The sequence below is a fragment of the Falco naumanni genome, chromosome 7 (genome assembly GCF_017639655.2).
Source record: "Falco naumanni isolate bFalNau1 chromosome 7, bFalNau1.pat, whole genome shotgun sequence".
Taxonomy (NCBI): domain Eukaryota; kingdom Metazoa; phylum Chordata; class Aves; order Falconiformes; family Falconidae; genus Falco; species Falco naumanni.
This window is the reverse complement of record NC_054060.1, coordinates 12,841,782-12,858,890: the sequence shown is the minus strand read 5'-3', so window position 1 is coordinate 12,858,890 and position 17,109 is coordinate 12,841,782. Positions and strand designations below refer to the sequence as shown.

Here is a 17,109-nt window from a genome sequence, read left to right as displayed (position 1 = left end):
TGGTCTCTCTGAAAAGCTTTCTTATTTTTGTGTGCAAGAAAAGTGAGCAACTACCATGCTTCTCTGCAGTAACTACTCAATGTGGGTTCTGCAACCTTCAGAATTATTTAAGACAGTAGAAACACATCTGCATCCACCTGCGTGACACTGCTGAAACTTCCCCTTCATCTCCAGAATAAATGCCAGCACAATATCCTGTTGATCTGCCCACAGCTATTTCAGATGATTCATCAACAAAGCAATCCTATTTGCATTAAATGTTACATATCAGGTTTCAAATCGACACAGATTTAATAACAATGAAATATATGCATTTCCCAATAGCACTCCACAGACTATACGGGCACAACCCCTTTGATTAAAGGGTTTCTGATTTTGTTCCCATTCTTATGCCAGAGGGCAAAGTCACTGTCATCCTGGAGGTAGGAACATGTGTTGGCTACTTACCACCTGCTTGCAGAACTCTGCGTTTCTGGCTGCCCATACTTGAAAAATAAAAGCATCCAGCCCTTAGGTCTGGGCAGGGAACATGTGCAAAGAGGAATGTATTTTATAGTGGAAATTTCTGCCATTTAAGAGAGTATGCAGACAATAGAAAAATGTAAACCGTGCACATCTGTACCGATAAGTGGTTTGTGAATTTAAGCCTGTGGTTCGTCTGTAACCCACAACATAAATGTAGATCTGCAGTTTATTAATCAAATGTAGCTCTGCAGTTTATCTGGGGCTTGATCAGTTCCTAAATCACAGAGTCTGCATCCTGCTGCTGCCTGCACATCCCACTCCCGTTTGGACTCTTTTGAAGCTGGTGGGTACAGAAGCACTTTGTCAGCCCGGTCAGCCTGGCCCACGTTGGGTGAAAAACCCCAGGAAACAGGTGAGTGTTGTACAGCATTCTTGTATGATGCACCTGAGTAACACCAGATTATTTACTCACTGGTCTTTGATGTTGCTGATGTAATTTTCTAACTGTGCTGGGATTCCTTGTAGAATTGAGTTTTTGAATGTTACTCTATCAACGACTTTTCCATGATGTCCATCAATCACAACCAGTTGGATACCCTCATCGGTAAGGAAAAACCTGACACCATCAACCTGTGCGGGGGGAAAAATATTCTTGATCTATCATAGTAATACAATTACAAACAGCCACCTGTAAGAAGTACTGATAGTCTTGTGTCACTGGACTGCTCTTTCTATCAAAGGGCAGAATTCCAGATCTCTGAGGCCAAGTTGTCCCACATTTTTACTAGTAAGGGGAAGCTACAGCCATTTGTTTGGGTTTTTTTTTTCCTGCAAAATAGAAAGCAGAAGTGATCTGAATCTAACTATCCGTGGTAATTCTGTAAGCAAATTTTCCATAAAAATGAGGCAAGTACTTGAGAATTTTGTCCCATCAAGTTCACTGAGAGGACCTACTCACCTCAATGTATGCAAAATCATCCTTTAGGTGGAAGTACTGTTTCTTATAAGTTTCTATTTTCACTTCTAGTAGGTGGTCCTTAGTCTTCTGTTTACAAAAAACAAACAAAAACAAAAAAAAAAAAAAAAAAAAAGGAGAGAAAAAGAGTTATTCTACTGAGGACATCCATTACCTGAATGCTGCATTTTTCAGAAAGCATTTTAAACCTTGAAATTCAATCAACAAGAAAGCTACATAATAAGCACTGACTTGCCAAATTACATCGCTAATGAGACTGGGCACTATGGTATCCTCTCTGCTCATCCTGTCAGCATTTAAATTGTTTCACCTAATGGCAGAGCATAACTGATTCTCACATTGCAGAGCTGACACATAATTCTCTGAGGCTTTGCTGTGGATTCCTGCTTCAAGGGTGATGAGTGAAAAAAACCCCACAAAATAAAACACAAAACCCCAGATAAATATCGCCCTCCCTCCTCCAGAACCAGACTAGATTTGATATAGGAGACAGTATTGTGCATTATATGAAGGAGAGAGACACTCAGCTATGTGGTCCCCTTTCTGACACTGCTGTTATAGCCCGGAGGAGCTGGAAGCCAGGCAAGGAACTTTGTGACTCTCCAGAACCATTCCCTGGACCAAGCTGTCTTCCAGCTCATCACTTTTCACCCTGTGCTTTTAAGCACGAGACATCACAACAGAGCCCCAAAAGACTTCAGTATCCAACTTCAACCGAAGTCTTGGGTGACTCTGTCCTTCAAGGACCTGCGCCCTCGGTGCATGCAAGAATCTGTTTGGTATTATTCCACACGCCTGAACCACTTCAGAAAACTCAACACAGGACGTACTGAACCTGGTATAAAACGCTTCTATGCCTGTGGACACAATATGTGCCAGAACTACAAGTTTACACTGGCAATAATTCTGTAATAAGAAATCAACTACTTTACCAGTTGTGCACTGGAAAGCTTCTTAGGCATGGGCACTTCTACTATCGGTGTCTCAATGTACTTGGGATAGGCCATGGCTTCACAGTCGCTGACGCCAGCCGTCTTTGGGATCACAGCTTTGATTCTTATTCGTTCACAGCCCTTGACAGAGCAGAAAGCAAACTTCTCCTTTTCATTTTGAGCTTTGAGTTTCAGAAACAGCAGCCTACAGGTAGGAGAGAAAAATGAGCGGCAGCCTTGAGACTTCCACGCAAACAATGACTGCCTCTCAGTTTGGGTGAACTCCTTCCTAATGCTGTGCAACAATGTGCATTGAGAGCCTCGGTGCCCACGTCTGCGTTTTATAGTGCTCAGCATACCACGTGCAAATAAAAGGGGACACAGAAATGCTTTGGGGAGGTCAGGAAACTTAAGACAGATAAATTAGATGACACCTGAACGCCCTTTCAGATCAATTTTATAATGATACATATATGTAGAAATACATGCTTTGTATTTTAGGTCTTTCTTTCCCATTATTAAAATTCTTTAAAAGAAAATAACAGGCTTTATACTCTTAGTTCCTGTGCATCCCTGTTGTGTTGTGTTAAAGTGGTTGCTGTTCAAAACAAGAAGGGCTGGGTGTGTCTCCAGTTTCATCATCTGCACTTTGCTTTTGTCTTTTTTTTTCTAATTTGTATTCACTTGGCAAAGTGTTTCCCAGAGTAACTGCAGCACAGCAGAGGCTATGAATGACTGGCAGCTGTGGGAGTCCCAGGAAAACCTCACACTGGTCACATTCCCAGAAAGAGTTTCTGGTTTTGTTGTGATCCTCGCTAATGGCATTAGCCAAATGGCTCACAATTCCAGCAGCTTTCCCAAAGCGGTGTCCGAATCGGCCAAGGCCTGCTTCCTTACCCAGTGTCCTCATCCCAGTAGTAGTATCCTTTACTAGGGTATCTGTGCTCCAGTTTCTCCATTTGAGAAGTTCTGTAGAAGGTTCCAGTTTTGTACGTTTTCTTCAAGAGACGATTGTGGATGTCTGAGAGAATGGAAAATGTCGTCCCTTTAGGATAGCAAAACCCTACTTGGATCCAGTCGTTCCTAAAAATAGCAAAGACTGACATTATAACGAGTTGATACATGACTATTATTTTCCTGGGCATGCTAGAAGCCAAACTAAATAATTCACTCTGAAATGTAACTTAATTTTTTCCTGGCTAGTTAAAATTTTAATGGTTTGGGATGAATCAATGCAACGTAATTTAGACATAACAACCATGGGTTAGTTAAGCAATGTGGGTCAGATCTGCTCCTGACTTCTACACCTGTGACTTCCATGCACCAGGAATGAATTAGCTCTAGCTTCTAAAAATGAACCGTGTTATCTTGCAGGGCTTCCCACGGGAGGAAACGGGAATCTGAGATGTCAAATGGAACGATGGTGAACTCCGTCGACTTCCTGGAACAAGCGTGTTCATTCTGGAAAACCTCACGAGGTGAAGACCTCACTCATTAAAAATGTGCAGTTAGTTACATTATTGAACTGGAATGTTGGAATTCAGTCGGATCACTCACTTGTTGAAGTTGATGAGCCATATGGCGAGCTCTTCGGGGGCTGTCTTGTCCCAGTGGATGGTGTAGCCTTTCCTCAGAGTTATGACTGGCTGATACTGCTGGTAATGAGTGCTTTTGCTCAAAGCGCCTTCCAAGTAGAGTGGGTGATTGTGGTAGTCATTTTTTATTATTTTCATTTTCAGGTTGGCTGGCTTGTAGGCTTGGATGTATATCTAGATGAGAAAAAGATCACCAAGGGTTTAATGAACTACAGTAGAACATTAAAGGCGCAGCTACTCAATAGACATGAACTGCTGCGAGGCCTGTGACTTCAGCAGCGACCTGTCCGCCGTACACTTATATTCAATTTCTTAGGCTTCTTTTTCAAAAAAAAGAGAAGGAACTTTTTCCTGTTTTCAGCAAAAAAGAAGGATAATTTCCTCATCCACCGAGTTCAAGAGCATGTGCTGGTCAAGGCTTCAAAGAGGTCTGCAGGGGAGCCGAAGTACTTCACAGCTCAGCAGTGGGACAATATCTACCTCAGGCATCTGACTCCTACTGAACAAGGACCCTTTTGTACGGATTTCAGAAGCATGAAAACCAGCTCAGTGGTTAGAAATTGGCTTTAGTGGCATTACACGGGAAAAAACCCCAACAGTCACAACACCCAAGATAAAACCAGGCGCTACTCATCAGAGGAAAGTGAGGACTCTCTCAAGGAGCGGCGCTCGGAGCTTGTGTGGTAGGAAGAATGGTTTGGTGGTTGCACAACAGGATGAAGGATCGTGAGAGCTGAAGTCTAATTTTGACTGCTCAGTACGTTTCCCATAACACTGTGGGCAACACTTCCCTCCATAAATCAAGGAAAAACAACTAACCGACAGCCCATAGATTTATGAATATTAATCTGTTCATGCCCATGGAGCTCTTAGGTGACTTCAGGCAGAAGCTGTCAGACCTGTGAGCAGTCGAGGTCAAAGTATCTAAAAATGTACCACAGTTTCTTCATGTTCAAAACCACCTGTGCAGACACGCAGATAAATAAACCTTGAACCCCCTGCAGAAAGTGCACTTCTAAAGGTCAAGCTTTACAGTGCCAAGAAAATTAAAACAAAGCGATAACAATAGCGCTTGGTAAGCAGCTTTACCTGTGCAAAGTGACCGCTGCAGATGGAACCTCTCCAGTCGGGCACGTCAATGCAGTCAGGGTGCTTGATTAACCAGTTATCTTCTTTTATCAGGTATGAGCCTGGATATTCTGACACAGAACCGTCTACATCATGAAAAACTGATGTTTTATCACCATCCATATCCAGACCATTGAACCAGGGGCCAGGTTCTCCAAAGAAGACCCTTGAGGTAATCTAAACAAAACAGTGAAAATATTTACATCTGCTCAAAGGAATCCATCACTTAGAGCACAGAGCAAGGGATGGCTATGGTCACTAGAGTGGCTCAAAGGACACATTTTCTGACTTTATTTGGGATTGGAATGTATCTTGGGCAAGAAGTAGGGTTGGGTTTGTGGCTCGATTTGTGCATGATGAAATCTATGTGTGCACTAACATCACCGTTCTTTAAATGGCCACAGACATTGGCTACTCATCTCAAGATGTTGCAAGCTATGTTACGTTCATAACATATATTTAATTATATTTTATTCAATAATTCAATAATATATATTGAATAATTTCGCTGGATCTGAGGCCCCACGGCTCCAGGTGAAATCTGGGGTTGCAGGTCCTCGGAGACAGCACTTATGTGGGAACAAAACTGAGCTTTTGAAACTGACCATCCAAAGGTGGAAGCACCAAAATTATTTTCAGCTGAGCCGGTCTTGTTAGCTGGCAGGAACGCTGTGCCGTTTGGTACAGGCATATGAGGATGGCCTCTGCCTGCACACTGCCTCTTCGGTCAGCCTGGAGCTGGGCGACACGCTTCGAAGGTGTGTTTGATTTGCCAGGCAGTGCAGACACAGACTTCCCTGCTGACTGTGGGGGAAAGGCTAAATCAACCCGAATTTCAGCCTCAGCTGTGAGAAGGTGGGTTTTTTTTAACTTTCTGGAGGAAGGTTCAGGATATGGGGCAATTTCACGACAGCCACTTCGCTTACTGTCTGCTAATGTATTTTTAAGGTTCCAAAGCCACATAAAGTCACACTGATGCTGGGAATAATCAGTGACCTCCCCTGGGAAATGGCTGCTCAGGCAACTTCTGACTGATATTTTTATCCAGCTTGCCCGTCACCCGCCTGCCTGGCGCAATGTGAGAAAGTAACCAACCAACGTTTTTAGGGGAATTTTGCCTTTCCCATCCCATTTGGCACAAGGATCACGAGTCAGCACTTTTCCCGACACGTGAGCAAGTCTGCTAATTTTTTGAAAGTTAAGCAACCCAAATCGTTTCAGTCTCAACCGCTTTATTTATTTATTTGTTTGTAATGTTTGGCAGTTGGATTTAACAGCTGCTAGAGGTGAACCTCAGCAAACCAGTTAGCACATATTTGGGCAAACAAATTCAAAAAATAACTCAAAAGCACAGACCCCAGGACAAGCTCAGGCCAGCACCCAGACGTCCACAGTGTAACTCAAAGTTTGGCAGATCCCTTTTGCTTGGACTCTGCTCTCATTTATGCCTGTAGAACTGGAGTCCGTGGAATTACCCTGCTGTGCGGGGCTGCAGAATTACCCTGCATCAGCTCAGTTTCACTGGCTTTTTCCCAAAATCAGTATTTTCTGCTTCTAGGTGAGTTAGACCTTCCACAACAGATTTCCTTCTGTTGTTGCTTTAATATTAAACTGCTGTTGAAAACAAAGGGGCAGATTCTTCTCCCTATTCCACAGTTCCTAAGACATACAGAAATGGGAATTATTTTCACTTGAATAACACTACTTTTTTCTTTTTTTTTTTTTACCTGATGCCCGCTTCTGGTTTGCTACAAACCTGTCAGAGAATTGGATTTTCTTGTTATTTTACCTGTCCAGTTTCCCCTTTCTCAGCTGCCATTCTCTTTGTTAAACTACTGGCAAAGACAAGGGGCAACCTCCTGAAGTTCCCGTGTTTTCTCTTAAAGGCTGCTTTACCCTTTTTGCCTCAAGCCCCTTTCCAAGCCGACTGGAAAAGGCCTTTTTGAGAAGGATAACTCACAGGGACATCTTCAAAATGAATGTCGGTGACATTGTTGTTGGGGCAGCTCTGCCAGGCGTTGTTGAGCCGGAAGGCCAGGGCGCTCGTGTGCCGGCCGACCAGGGCAGCGAACTTGCGGAAGGTGCAGTTCTGGATGTTGATCGGTCCATCGTAGAACTGAATCCCTCGAATGGGAAAATCCCTAAAACACATTGGGAGGAAACAGAGAGACTTGGTTATGACACATCAGCGTGGGGATGAGAATGTGTTCTAGACACCTACAGTCCCACAGCACTTGTTTCCCAGCTGCTTTCATTTTTCACAGGCCTTAGGATGACTCCTGAGTTCATGTTTTGGAAGAGAAGGGATTTCCCTCCTTTTTAGGTCTGTGAAGTCCTCTCAGCCTTGCAAGTTCAGCTCAAGTTCTCTTTGTGTCTGAACAGATCACCTTCATTTGGTCTGTGCTCCTCCAGGGAAGGAGCTTATAGCAATGCCAAAGCATTGACCTAAAAATGAATAAATTCGTGTTTGCCATCAGAAACGAGTTTTGCAGCCGCGAAACCTGAAACTCATCAGCCATGCAGACTCCTTGGGCTGAATAACAGCAGGGCTGAAAGCAGTCCCACCACATCTTTCAAAGGAACTTGGAGAGAAACAGTGCAACAATGCAACACTCTGCTGCAATAAAAAGAGGAGTTGAAAACAAGGAAAGGTCTTGCAATCTATAGGGTTGAAAAGAAGTGAAGAGGCAGACTAATGAACTTTTACTAACAGCCTTCTCTGATATCATCTGCAAGGTAAAGAGGACACCATTTTTCACACGGATTAAGTGAATGAAATGCTTAAACTCCTTAAGAGGCTAAGATGTTTTAAACGTCATTTATGAAAAATAAATCTGATCCCTTCCTCACGTGAATGGCTTTCCTTAGACAGCACTTGCCTGCTTCTGTGCATTTGTTCTGTCTCTCTCAGTTTCTGCACACAACACCCAAGATGAGATACACCCACATATATACATGTAAAGGACGTAAGAAGAAGAGTCATAGCAGACTGGACTTTCATGATTACTATAGTTAATAATAAACCTCCTGTATTGCTACCAACAAGCAAAGCTGAGGTGTATAATATGGCAGAAAAAAATCAGCTGAGCTGTTTGTTCACTGTAGGGCTACTGCTAGGATAACTATGGTTTTAGGAATAATATCAAAACATTATTGCACTTGCAAACCAATCTGTAGTCCTAAGGTCTAGGAAGAGGCCACACACAAAGTTCACTGGGCATTTCGAAACTGTTTAACAAAGGCATCAAATTCCTGTAGCACAGCAGCAACAGTAAGAGAAGTTCTGAGGACATCTACAACCACATCTGGGCCAGTTGAAACCCAGCTTCAATGCTTTCAAACAAGCTTCAATGAGCTTTCCCAGCTGCTGACCTGGATGGAGCAGGTCAGCATAGCTCAGCCACTGCTGACCACATACACAGAAGTGCCCAGCTAGCACACACTTGCTGTCTGCTCAACTCCGTTTGCAAAGGGGAGGGGGAAGCAAAGAGGAGTCTGATGCTGTCTTGGCAGCCTGCAAGTATGTACCTGCCAGCAGCAGCTGCACAGTGAAGAATGTTGGGATCGGGAGACATGAAACCAAATCCATTCAGTGTAACAGTTATTAAACTGAACAGTGCTGAAGAAACCACACTGGGCTGGAGTTTGCACTGAGTGGGAACAGCGAGTGCTTTGATGTGCTCAACTTACGGGCCGATGGGCAGGGTCCTTCCTCTGTGATCCAGACCTCCAGGTCCCCAGATCTCGTTGTCCATCGTCTCAGTGCCCAGGTTTCCACTCTCCCCAACGAACAGGCTGTTCTTGATTTCTTGTTTTGAGCCATCATCATGAGGGAATGTCCCACCACTAGGCAGGAAGGGCTGGAGGTGAGGGAGCTGCTCACGCCCGTCCCCCCCAGCTCTGCCCCAGGCTGCAGCACAGCCTGCACCACACTCACCTTGCCAAGGTCAGGCCAATGCCGTTGTCAGCAAACCTGCGGAGAGGAGAGAGATGCTTCAGAAGAGGTTTGGTTTTATCACATCAAACTAAAATAACCAAACCAATGAGGGAGGTGGAGGTCAGCAGGGTTTAGCTACTGAACAGTGCTCCAGGGAAGCTCCGGCTTTTCCAGGCTTGCTCCCTGCCCAGCTCTGGAGGGTCTCTTGGCACCCCTGGCCGTGTGTGCAGATCACATGGAGCAGCAGACATGCACCTGATTGCTCCAAGCTGAGGCTAAGCCTATGATTACTGGGCATGGTTTACTTGTCTGGTAAAGCTTTTTCCGTGTCTAATGACAACGCTCTTTCCTTTTTGTTAGCTAAAAAGATCATGCTTATTTCTTGCTCCAACAAGCTTTTATTATAGTGCTTCGCCTGACGCACACCTCTGTGCTACTCTGGATTTTTGAATCACATAATGCTTTGTAAAATATCTTTACAATGGGAACTGTTACAAATACAGAGAAACTTGGCTTCTCTTTCACAAACAGGGAAATCCAGATCGAACTTCCTTATTTAAAGAAAAAAAAAAACAAACACAAACAACCAAACCATACACACAACAAAAAAACAAAACAAAAAAAAACCCACAAGAAACCAACCCACAAACAAATTAATATGTCTTTCCACGTCACTGAAATTCCAAGCTTTTAGATGAGGTAAATCACAGCTGTCGGTCCATGACCCCTGCTTATAGGAAGGCTACAATTAAAGTGGTCGCGATGGCATGGTCACGCCGGTGCCCGCACCGGGTCTGTCGCCGGCGGCCGGCGCGGGGGGGCTGAGCCGTGCGCGGCTCCGCCCGCAGGTGGCAGCGCTGCACCGGGGCGGCCGCTCGGTACGGTCCTGCCGGAGCCTTGTAGCTGCTGGGATGGAAATCACTGTGGCTGTAAGGACATGACAGGCTGATGGCCGTTTCCTCGAATTGACATCCACTCATATTTTGCTGTGGGAAAGGGATAAAGCGCTTGGTCCTTTAGCAGCCTCCCACTGCAGTTGCTCCGTAAGCTGCACAAATGTCTCAGTGACGCGAGTGTTACTGTGAAAGGCAACGCTCGCTGGCCAGGGAGCGGGCTAGGTACTTCTGGTTCAGAAGTTCAGAAGCACCACAAACCGTATTGCTCAATATTGGGTTTCTGACTGTTCTGCCACGATCTCATTCTTGCCCACCTGACCGGTGGCTAAAGCCAGCGCATACCACCAGTTCCTTTAAGAGGTCTGGGTCACTCGAAGGTAAGGCAGCTCTGGCCAGGAATTGGCCACCAAATAATGGTGTGACAGCTATTCCTACTAGGGTTATCACAATATGCCTCGTAAAGTAGCTTTTCCCCTTTTCTTCTCTTTTTTTCATTGAGATTGGTATTAAAGGGGCTGGCTCAGCAAAAAAACCTGTAGCAGATCATCTGTTCTCAAGGGCAAAACAAATATCTGCTCTGACCAGTGCAGGAAACAGCCTTCAAAGAACACAACACGCACCGGCCCAGTCTTTCTCCCTTGCTGCGGTGATGCATAGTTTTATGTCTGCTCCGTCAGTACTCGCTTATTCAGCGTAACAGCGAACCACATAAAACTGATCTGTGACCAGGCTTAGCCAGGGAAGGTGGTGGATTTTGCTGCTTTCTTTTCAAAGCACCTCATTTTTCATTTAAGAAATTAGGTTTTCTTTTTAGTTCTTTGCATCTGTATGTCTATGTCTGTGACCATTTTTGAATGCTGGTCAGCATCACACAGAGAAACAATGTGAGGGATCTTTGGTTCAGACAAAGCAGGTTTTGTTTGTGTTAAATAATGCCTGTGTTGACTTAACGTTCTGTCTTTAGTTCAATCTTGGCCATACAAAAGGTGCAAAGCAATATAAATAGTCTGAACCACAGCTATGCTCGCCATAAACACCAGACTGAACTCCGAGAGTTGAAATAAGGCAAAACTCACTGGCAGTTGTCCAGCCACACATCTCCACCCCGCAGCCAGGCCCCGTGATCCTGATTCTTGTAGGCAATAAAGCGTTCAATTATTGCAGGTTCCCTGGGCTTCAAAGGGTCAGCATCTTTGTGTGGGCTGTATCTGTAACCAGAAGGAGAGAAGAAAGGTTGGCGAGGGAAGGTAGCCTTGCTTGGCGCACAGCTCTGCTCAGCATCTGGTTTGTGCTAACTCAGGAACAGCTTTGGGACAACAGTCCATCCAAACAGTGTGTCTTGTCATGGAGCGATGGCCAGACCCAGCTGCCAATGGAAGGACAGCCCAGACAAGGCAGTTGTAAAGACCCGCTCCAATTTTCCTTTCACCTTTCCGTTATTGTATTGTTGATATATTGCTGAAAGCATGGAAAGTTTGTTATTGCTCCCAAAAGCCTGAGGTATTTTTTAATCCTTTACTGTTATCCTTTAGCATACTCCTGTTATTTAGATAAATATCCTTTTGTTTTCCCTTTTGAGTATTCTTATCTCCTAGCTTTGGCTATGCTGCGGCACTGAGTATCATGCCAAATTTTCCTTGCTGGAGAAAGGAATTAAAACATCTTGGAGAGGGACTGTGTGTATGTCCTTCACTATTCCCGCTACACGTTACCCAGGACACACGTACAAGATTTATTAACTCTGAAGTTCCCAAGTATGATGAAATATTGGCCTGATGCAGAAAAAAAAAGCAGACACAAGTGGAAACTGCAGCAACGTGTGCCCTCAGCTGCTGCCTGTCAGCCACCACTCCGGCCACAGAACCCGAGCAAGGACCTGGCTCGCTATGGTGATGCTGAGCTTGGCTGTCATTTACCCAGTCCTGAGGCACAGCTTTCCCTTTTGCTACTGAAGGAGCATCTTCCATTATGCTACACAGGTTAGAAAACCTGACAGATGAGTATCCAACTCAGTGCCAGCAACGGATGGTCCAGAGATTAAAATTCATGCCTCACCAATGGGTAGCGAGGCCAAGCTGTCAGATCACTAACAGCTATTCAATAGCACTTTGCTTTCCTTAATAAGCCATCATATCAATCTAAAACTGAGCATCAGGCTGATAGGGTTCCAGTAAATGAATATTGCTTTGGCAGCTTCATCACTGTGAATTTGCTTTCAGACAGAGATTTAGTATCAGCCCTTGTGAATTCCCCAGGCATTGTTAAATACGGATATTTGGAGACGGATTCCAGTTTCATTCACATCCATGTATAACCGGAGGAACACTACAGGATACAGAATTTGACTCAGACATTTAATGCTGTAACTGAATGCAGAATAATCTCTCCAACTCTGCAACTGTCCAGCCTACCCCAAAGTTTGCCCCAGCCAGTCCGACCATAAGCATTTATTTAGTCTTTCTGTCTTGATACATGAAAGGTAGAAAAAGGTATAAATAATCTGAGCTGCAGCCTGTGCTGGTGGGTAATCCCTGAGCATAAACATGACTGCATTATGAATTGCTTGGCTTCCAGGGGTCATTCCTGCCCTTGTATGGCAAGGGACAAATTGCCTTTTGTAATCCCTTCCTGCGCCTGTGGCAGCAGGCAGTTTCCCAAGGCATGTGTTCAGCTACATGGAAAAGCAGTATCAGACTCCCAAGAGAATTTGGAGGTACTTGCAGAGCAGGCTTCTCTTAATAACTCATTTTTTAGAAGTTACTTTTATCATTCAATTAATCATTCAATTAATTGAGCATTAAAATAATGTAAATAATATTCACTTTTGAACATCTTTTAACATCAGCTGCTAGGCAGAGCACTGGGGTGGTGTGGATCCCAGGATAACCGATATCTGAGCTGCTGGCTGGGTTCCCCTGTGGAGGAGGACCAATCCCACCCCTGCAGTGCTTGCCCAGCATGTGACTACAGCAATCTGGGTAAGCCATGCCCCACAAGATGGAAAGGAGAAAAGAAAGAAATTGTCATTCTCCCCTGCTGCACAGAGGTTTTCAGCAGATTTCTCTTCTCTGCGTGGTTTCTTCTGTCAAGAAACCCAGTCATGGGGGAATGCAGGTTGGGTGCAACAGCAGGCAATTCATCTAATAGGAGAGAAAACTATGAAACTTGAGAATATGCAAGTCATTCTCTCTCCCTGGGGTTGGTAACTAAGTTAAGAGCCAGACTCAATCTCTACCGAGATAAAAGGGTGCAAGTGCGGTCCTCAGGCTATTACATTTTGCCTGCAAGAAGCACTCTGCTTACACGAGCCTCCACGTGGAGTCCGCTTTGGGGAAAGAGAGGGGGTTCTCAGAAGCTATCAGACCATGGTAGGTCAGCCGATACCATGTGCTTTATAGAGAGGTTTCCAGTATTTCTCAATGACTCCGTTATGCCACACAGAGGCTGTGTGCAGCAGCAGGGATGAAGGGCAGCTTTGTGTATTTCATTGTAATTATTATTGCAGTCAGATCTGGAACTAGACAGAAATTTGAAATCAAAGTGTGAGCTCCATCACGTAAACACTCCTTGTGCAAGCAGGTCCTGAAGGATTGAAGAAAATCAAGAGCATTCCTAGGAAATACTTTGATTTCTTATTCCTGGGAAACTTTTGCAGCAAGTTCTGCCCAGCAGAGTTGTTGACCAGACAACATTTAATTTTCTTGTTTATCTAAAAAATATATATAATCAATGCAACACCCTAAAGCAGATGTAATATCCATGACAGCCCAGCTCAGAGCTAAAGAGCAAGGACAAAACCAGAAGAATGTGGGTGCTGGGGGTCCCTTAGGGTGAGGAATGGAGAAGATGAAGTTAGAGCGGTAAATCTAAGCAAAGACCTTTTTGCATTAAGAACCACCCCAAAGATATAGTGATGCTTCTTGTCACCTTCCTTGGTGAGTTTCATAGCTTTCATTCAGTGCTACAGAGAAGTCTTGTCCAAACCAAACCACACAAGACACTTTACCTCCCAGAAATCAGTGTCAGGATAGGTCTTTTGTCCTTGGCAGAAGCTGGAGTGGTTTTAACGCCATTATCAATGATCATTCCAGCCTAAAAGGAATGAGAAATGCAATATTACAGTGTATTTATATATTCTACAGTTCTTTCCATCTCCAGGCTCTGCCTTCAATTGTTCTAGGCCAAAGTCACTCGCACGATCCTAATAACTGCTTCTGTCAGTAGCAAGTGAAACAGAGGGCTAGCAGGACTGTCCAGACTTACACAGACCCCCCAAAAGTGCTGCAAATTTCTAGAAACTGCACCTCTCTTGTAAATGCATGTAACTCCACACACACACACATAAACACCCTGCTGCAGTCTAAAGCAGTCAGGAACACACAGCCCCACACCACGGCATGCTAAGGGTAAATAAGAGAAGGCGATTAGACAGCGGCCTGTATTTATCCCTCTAGAAGCTGTTCATTTAATTGCTAGCACTGGCAGTTGAAGTCTATAATTAGACAAGCTGCCAATAGATGCTCCCGGAGGCACTATTTCAGGCGAGCAGAGGAGCAGGCTGAGCAGAGGGAAGAGCATCTCTGAATGCCCAGGAGCCAAGCGAAGCGGGTGCTGGCTGACTGGGAGCTCCCACACCAGCACGCAGGCTGCTCCGTCTGCAGACACAAACAAGCTTGCAGTGACTCTCAGTGAAACAGAAAGCACAGGCAGTAATAGCTTGCAGACCCAAAGAGCTGGAGTGAGAAGATGATGGGGTTTTTGAGGGCAGCAGTCCCGTTGCGTGCAGACTCACCCGGTAGTTGGAATGTGCGCGGTTGTTGGAGAATTTCCCCATCGGCATGTGCTCCGAGTAGCCGGGGGAATACATGCCCGCTGAGGGCCCTGTCGGCACGTGGTGCAGAACAAACCAAAAGCCTGTTTCCTAAGAAAGAGAATGGACACCTGAGACTTTGCTTAAACTTCTTTGTTGATCCACTTTAGCCCAAGGATTTATCAGTAAAGCCACGAGACATAAGCCAGAATATTTTGGGACAAATCATAGCCATCAGCTTTGAGTTCTATAATTATACGCAGCAAAGAACTTAACACACACATACATTCATATTCACACTCCCGCATCTTCAATGTGCTTTAAGCTAGGTTTTGACATCTACATTGAAGCTATAAGCAAGGCTTTTGAAATCCATCACACACACACATACAGTGATGTCCTCAGATCTTAAAAATCAGATCATTCTTATTTAGTTGCCTAAAACTGTATCTAGGACCCCAAACCTAGGTACAAAGATTTGGAAACTTTGGAAAGACCACATCTCTTTGTTTAAGGCTTGCTTTGCTTGTTTATTTCTCTTAGTAGGAAAATAAAGGCTCCTGATGTGACCAAGAATTTCTGTGGAATTAGCATTAGTGCTGATTGAAATTTCAGAGCACCATTACTGTACTGCAACCAACAGAATCATTGCCAAGGACTTCACTGGGACTCCGCAGTCAGATTTATTTAATTTATTCAGGCTGCATGCTGTGCAAAGGCTGGGAATTTTTCTTAAAGCCATCCAGCTCTAGAAACAGCAAGTGACAAGAAGTGTGGAGCAAAAGGAAAAGCATAATTTTTTATTGGCAGCACTAGCCACATTAAGATATGTCTCGATCGAGCAGTTTCAAAAACGCCTGTGTAACAGAAGCAGGTTTTATTCCAGCAAGAGCCTCAGCCTTGCAGAGCTGCAGTTGTTACCAAATAAGAAACTTCTGCACTCACTTCAGATCCCGCAGCTGCACAGTTTATAAGGTTGTTGTGTGGGTTGGCTATCCAGAAGGTGGATACGGCACTACGGGTCAGGAAAACAAAGAATAACATGAAAATGACAGTTTGAGCACACACCGGTCACCAGTCAACTCCCCCCAGTACAGGCAGGGCTGATACCTCCCCAGATAAGGGGTCCTGCCTAGGGGGCAAAGGGAACAGTGGGGGTTTTTTTGTTGTTTTTCTTCTCATACCACACGTGTCCTTTGCAGTCTGACAGACAGCACGGCCTTATCTTTCAAAACACCAAGTATTAAATGAGGAATTTCAACTGCAATTCCAAGCCTGCTATGAAGCTGTAGGATGTCAGTCATGGTTTATGATAAGGTAAATATGTTGTTGCACAAGTCACAGAAAAGAACTTTGCCCCCAAATAAGCCCTCAGGTTCATTAGAGACTCATTTAGTCAAGGCACCCAACGAAATGCTTCTTAAGCACTTTCCAAGTGTACCCTGGTACCTGCCTTCTCCAAGAGCTGCCATGATTCAGAAACTTTATTCGCTCCCACCCTCCTATGCATTTCTTTTGGGACAAAAGAACTCCATTTGTTTAACGTGCATAAAAGACTCTTAATTGAAGGATTCTCATCAAGAAGAAAAGATCAATCCATCACTGTCCACCCTGTGACATACGGCGTTCATTAACCAACGGGCACATGAACTTTGGGAGGAAAAAATACAGCACGCACAACCAGCAGACTGGGTCCCCAAAACTGAGGGTGAGATTCACCCTCCTGAGGGGTGAACGTATAGAACACTTATGTCTGTTTAAATCTCACTGTGAAGGACTTCATGGGGGGCCTTTAGGCCAACTGGGTTTGCTGGCCTAAGATGGAGTTCTGTTTGTGTCCCTTTATTATGCAAACATAGCAAAATTTTTCTATTTTGGGCATGGGACTGGCCTAGAAAGAAACAATTTGAGATTATTTATGGGCTGTGCTCCAGTGTGTGGGCAAGGGCAAGGGCGTTCTATTTCCACAGTGACCTGTCTTTCATCCCAATCCCGTTCCTCAGAGCCATATGGATTGGGCAGGTTACTGTGTCATTTGGCACAATCCAATTGTCTTAATTTCTGGCAGCAGCTGCCTGCCTGCCTCTTCCAAGCTGACAGAGCCGCAGCCGGTGCTCATCCCTCATCCCTCATCCCGGCGCTGGGTGCCTTGGCTGCTGCCCCAGGGGTAGTGTCAGCAAACTCACGCACTTGTAGGCTGGATAAGCCCAGTGCAAACCAAGCTATTTTTCTGATCAGACCTTAAATTCTTTTATAAAGAAAGACATGGTAGATCAAAGCACCATAGGACCTTTTCATCAGACCTCCGCCTATCATTCCTAGCACTTTTTTCATATAACAGTCTTCAAAATGACACAGGATATGTCCTTC

The 17,109-nt window shown here is 44.6% G+C and overlaps 1 protein-coding gene across 4 annotated transcripts in view; it reads right to left on the bottom strand.

Moving 5' to 3' along the window:
- Positions 1–17,109, bottom strand: part of LOC121091031 (cell migration inducing hyaluronidase 1) — a 114,782-nt gene that overhangs the window by 6,895 nt on the left and 90,778 nt on the right. For 3 of the 4 annotated variants that reach the window (XM_040600173.1, XM_040600175.1, XM_040600174.1), the window contains 13 exons: positions 15,685–15,754; positions 14,722–14,850; positions 13,936–14,021; positions 11,006–11,137; positions 9,034–9,069; positions 8,787–8,942; positions 7,057–7,237; positions 5,058–5,273; positions 3,931–4,142; positions 3,271–3,456; positions 2,374–2,578; positions 1,424–1,510; positions 938–1,095 (listed from right to left, as the gene is read on the bottom strand). In XM_040600173.1, the coding sequence (XP_040456107.1) occupies positions 938–1,095; positions 1,424–1,510; positions 2,374–2,578; positions 3,271–3,456; positions 3,931–4,142; positions 5,058–5,273; positions 7,057–7,237; positions 8,787–8,942; positions 9,034–9,069; positions 11,006–11,137; positions 13,936–14,021; positions 14,722–14,850; positions 15,685–15,754 (1,854 nt within the window). The remainder of the gene's footprint in view (positions 1–937; positions 1,096–1,423; positions 1,511–2,373; positions 2,579–3,270; positions 3,457–3,930; positions 4,143–5,057; positions 5,274–7,056; positions 7,238–8,786; positions 8,943–9,033; positions 9,070–11,005; positions 11,138–13,935; positions 14,022–14,721; positions 14,851–15,684; positions 15,755–17,109) is intronic. The other variant, XM_040600177.1, reaches the window with a different exon arrangement.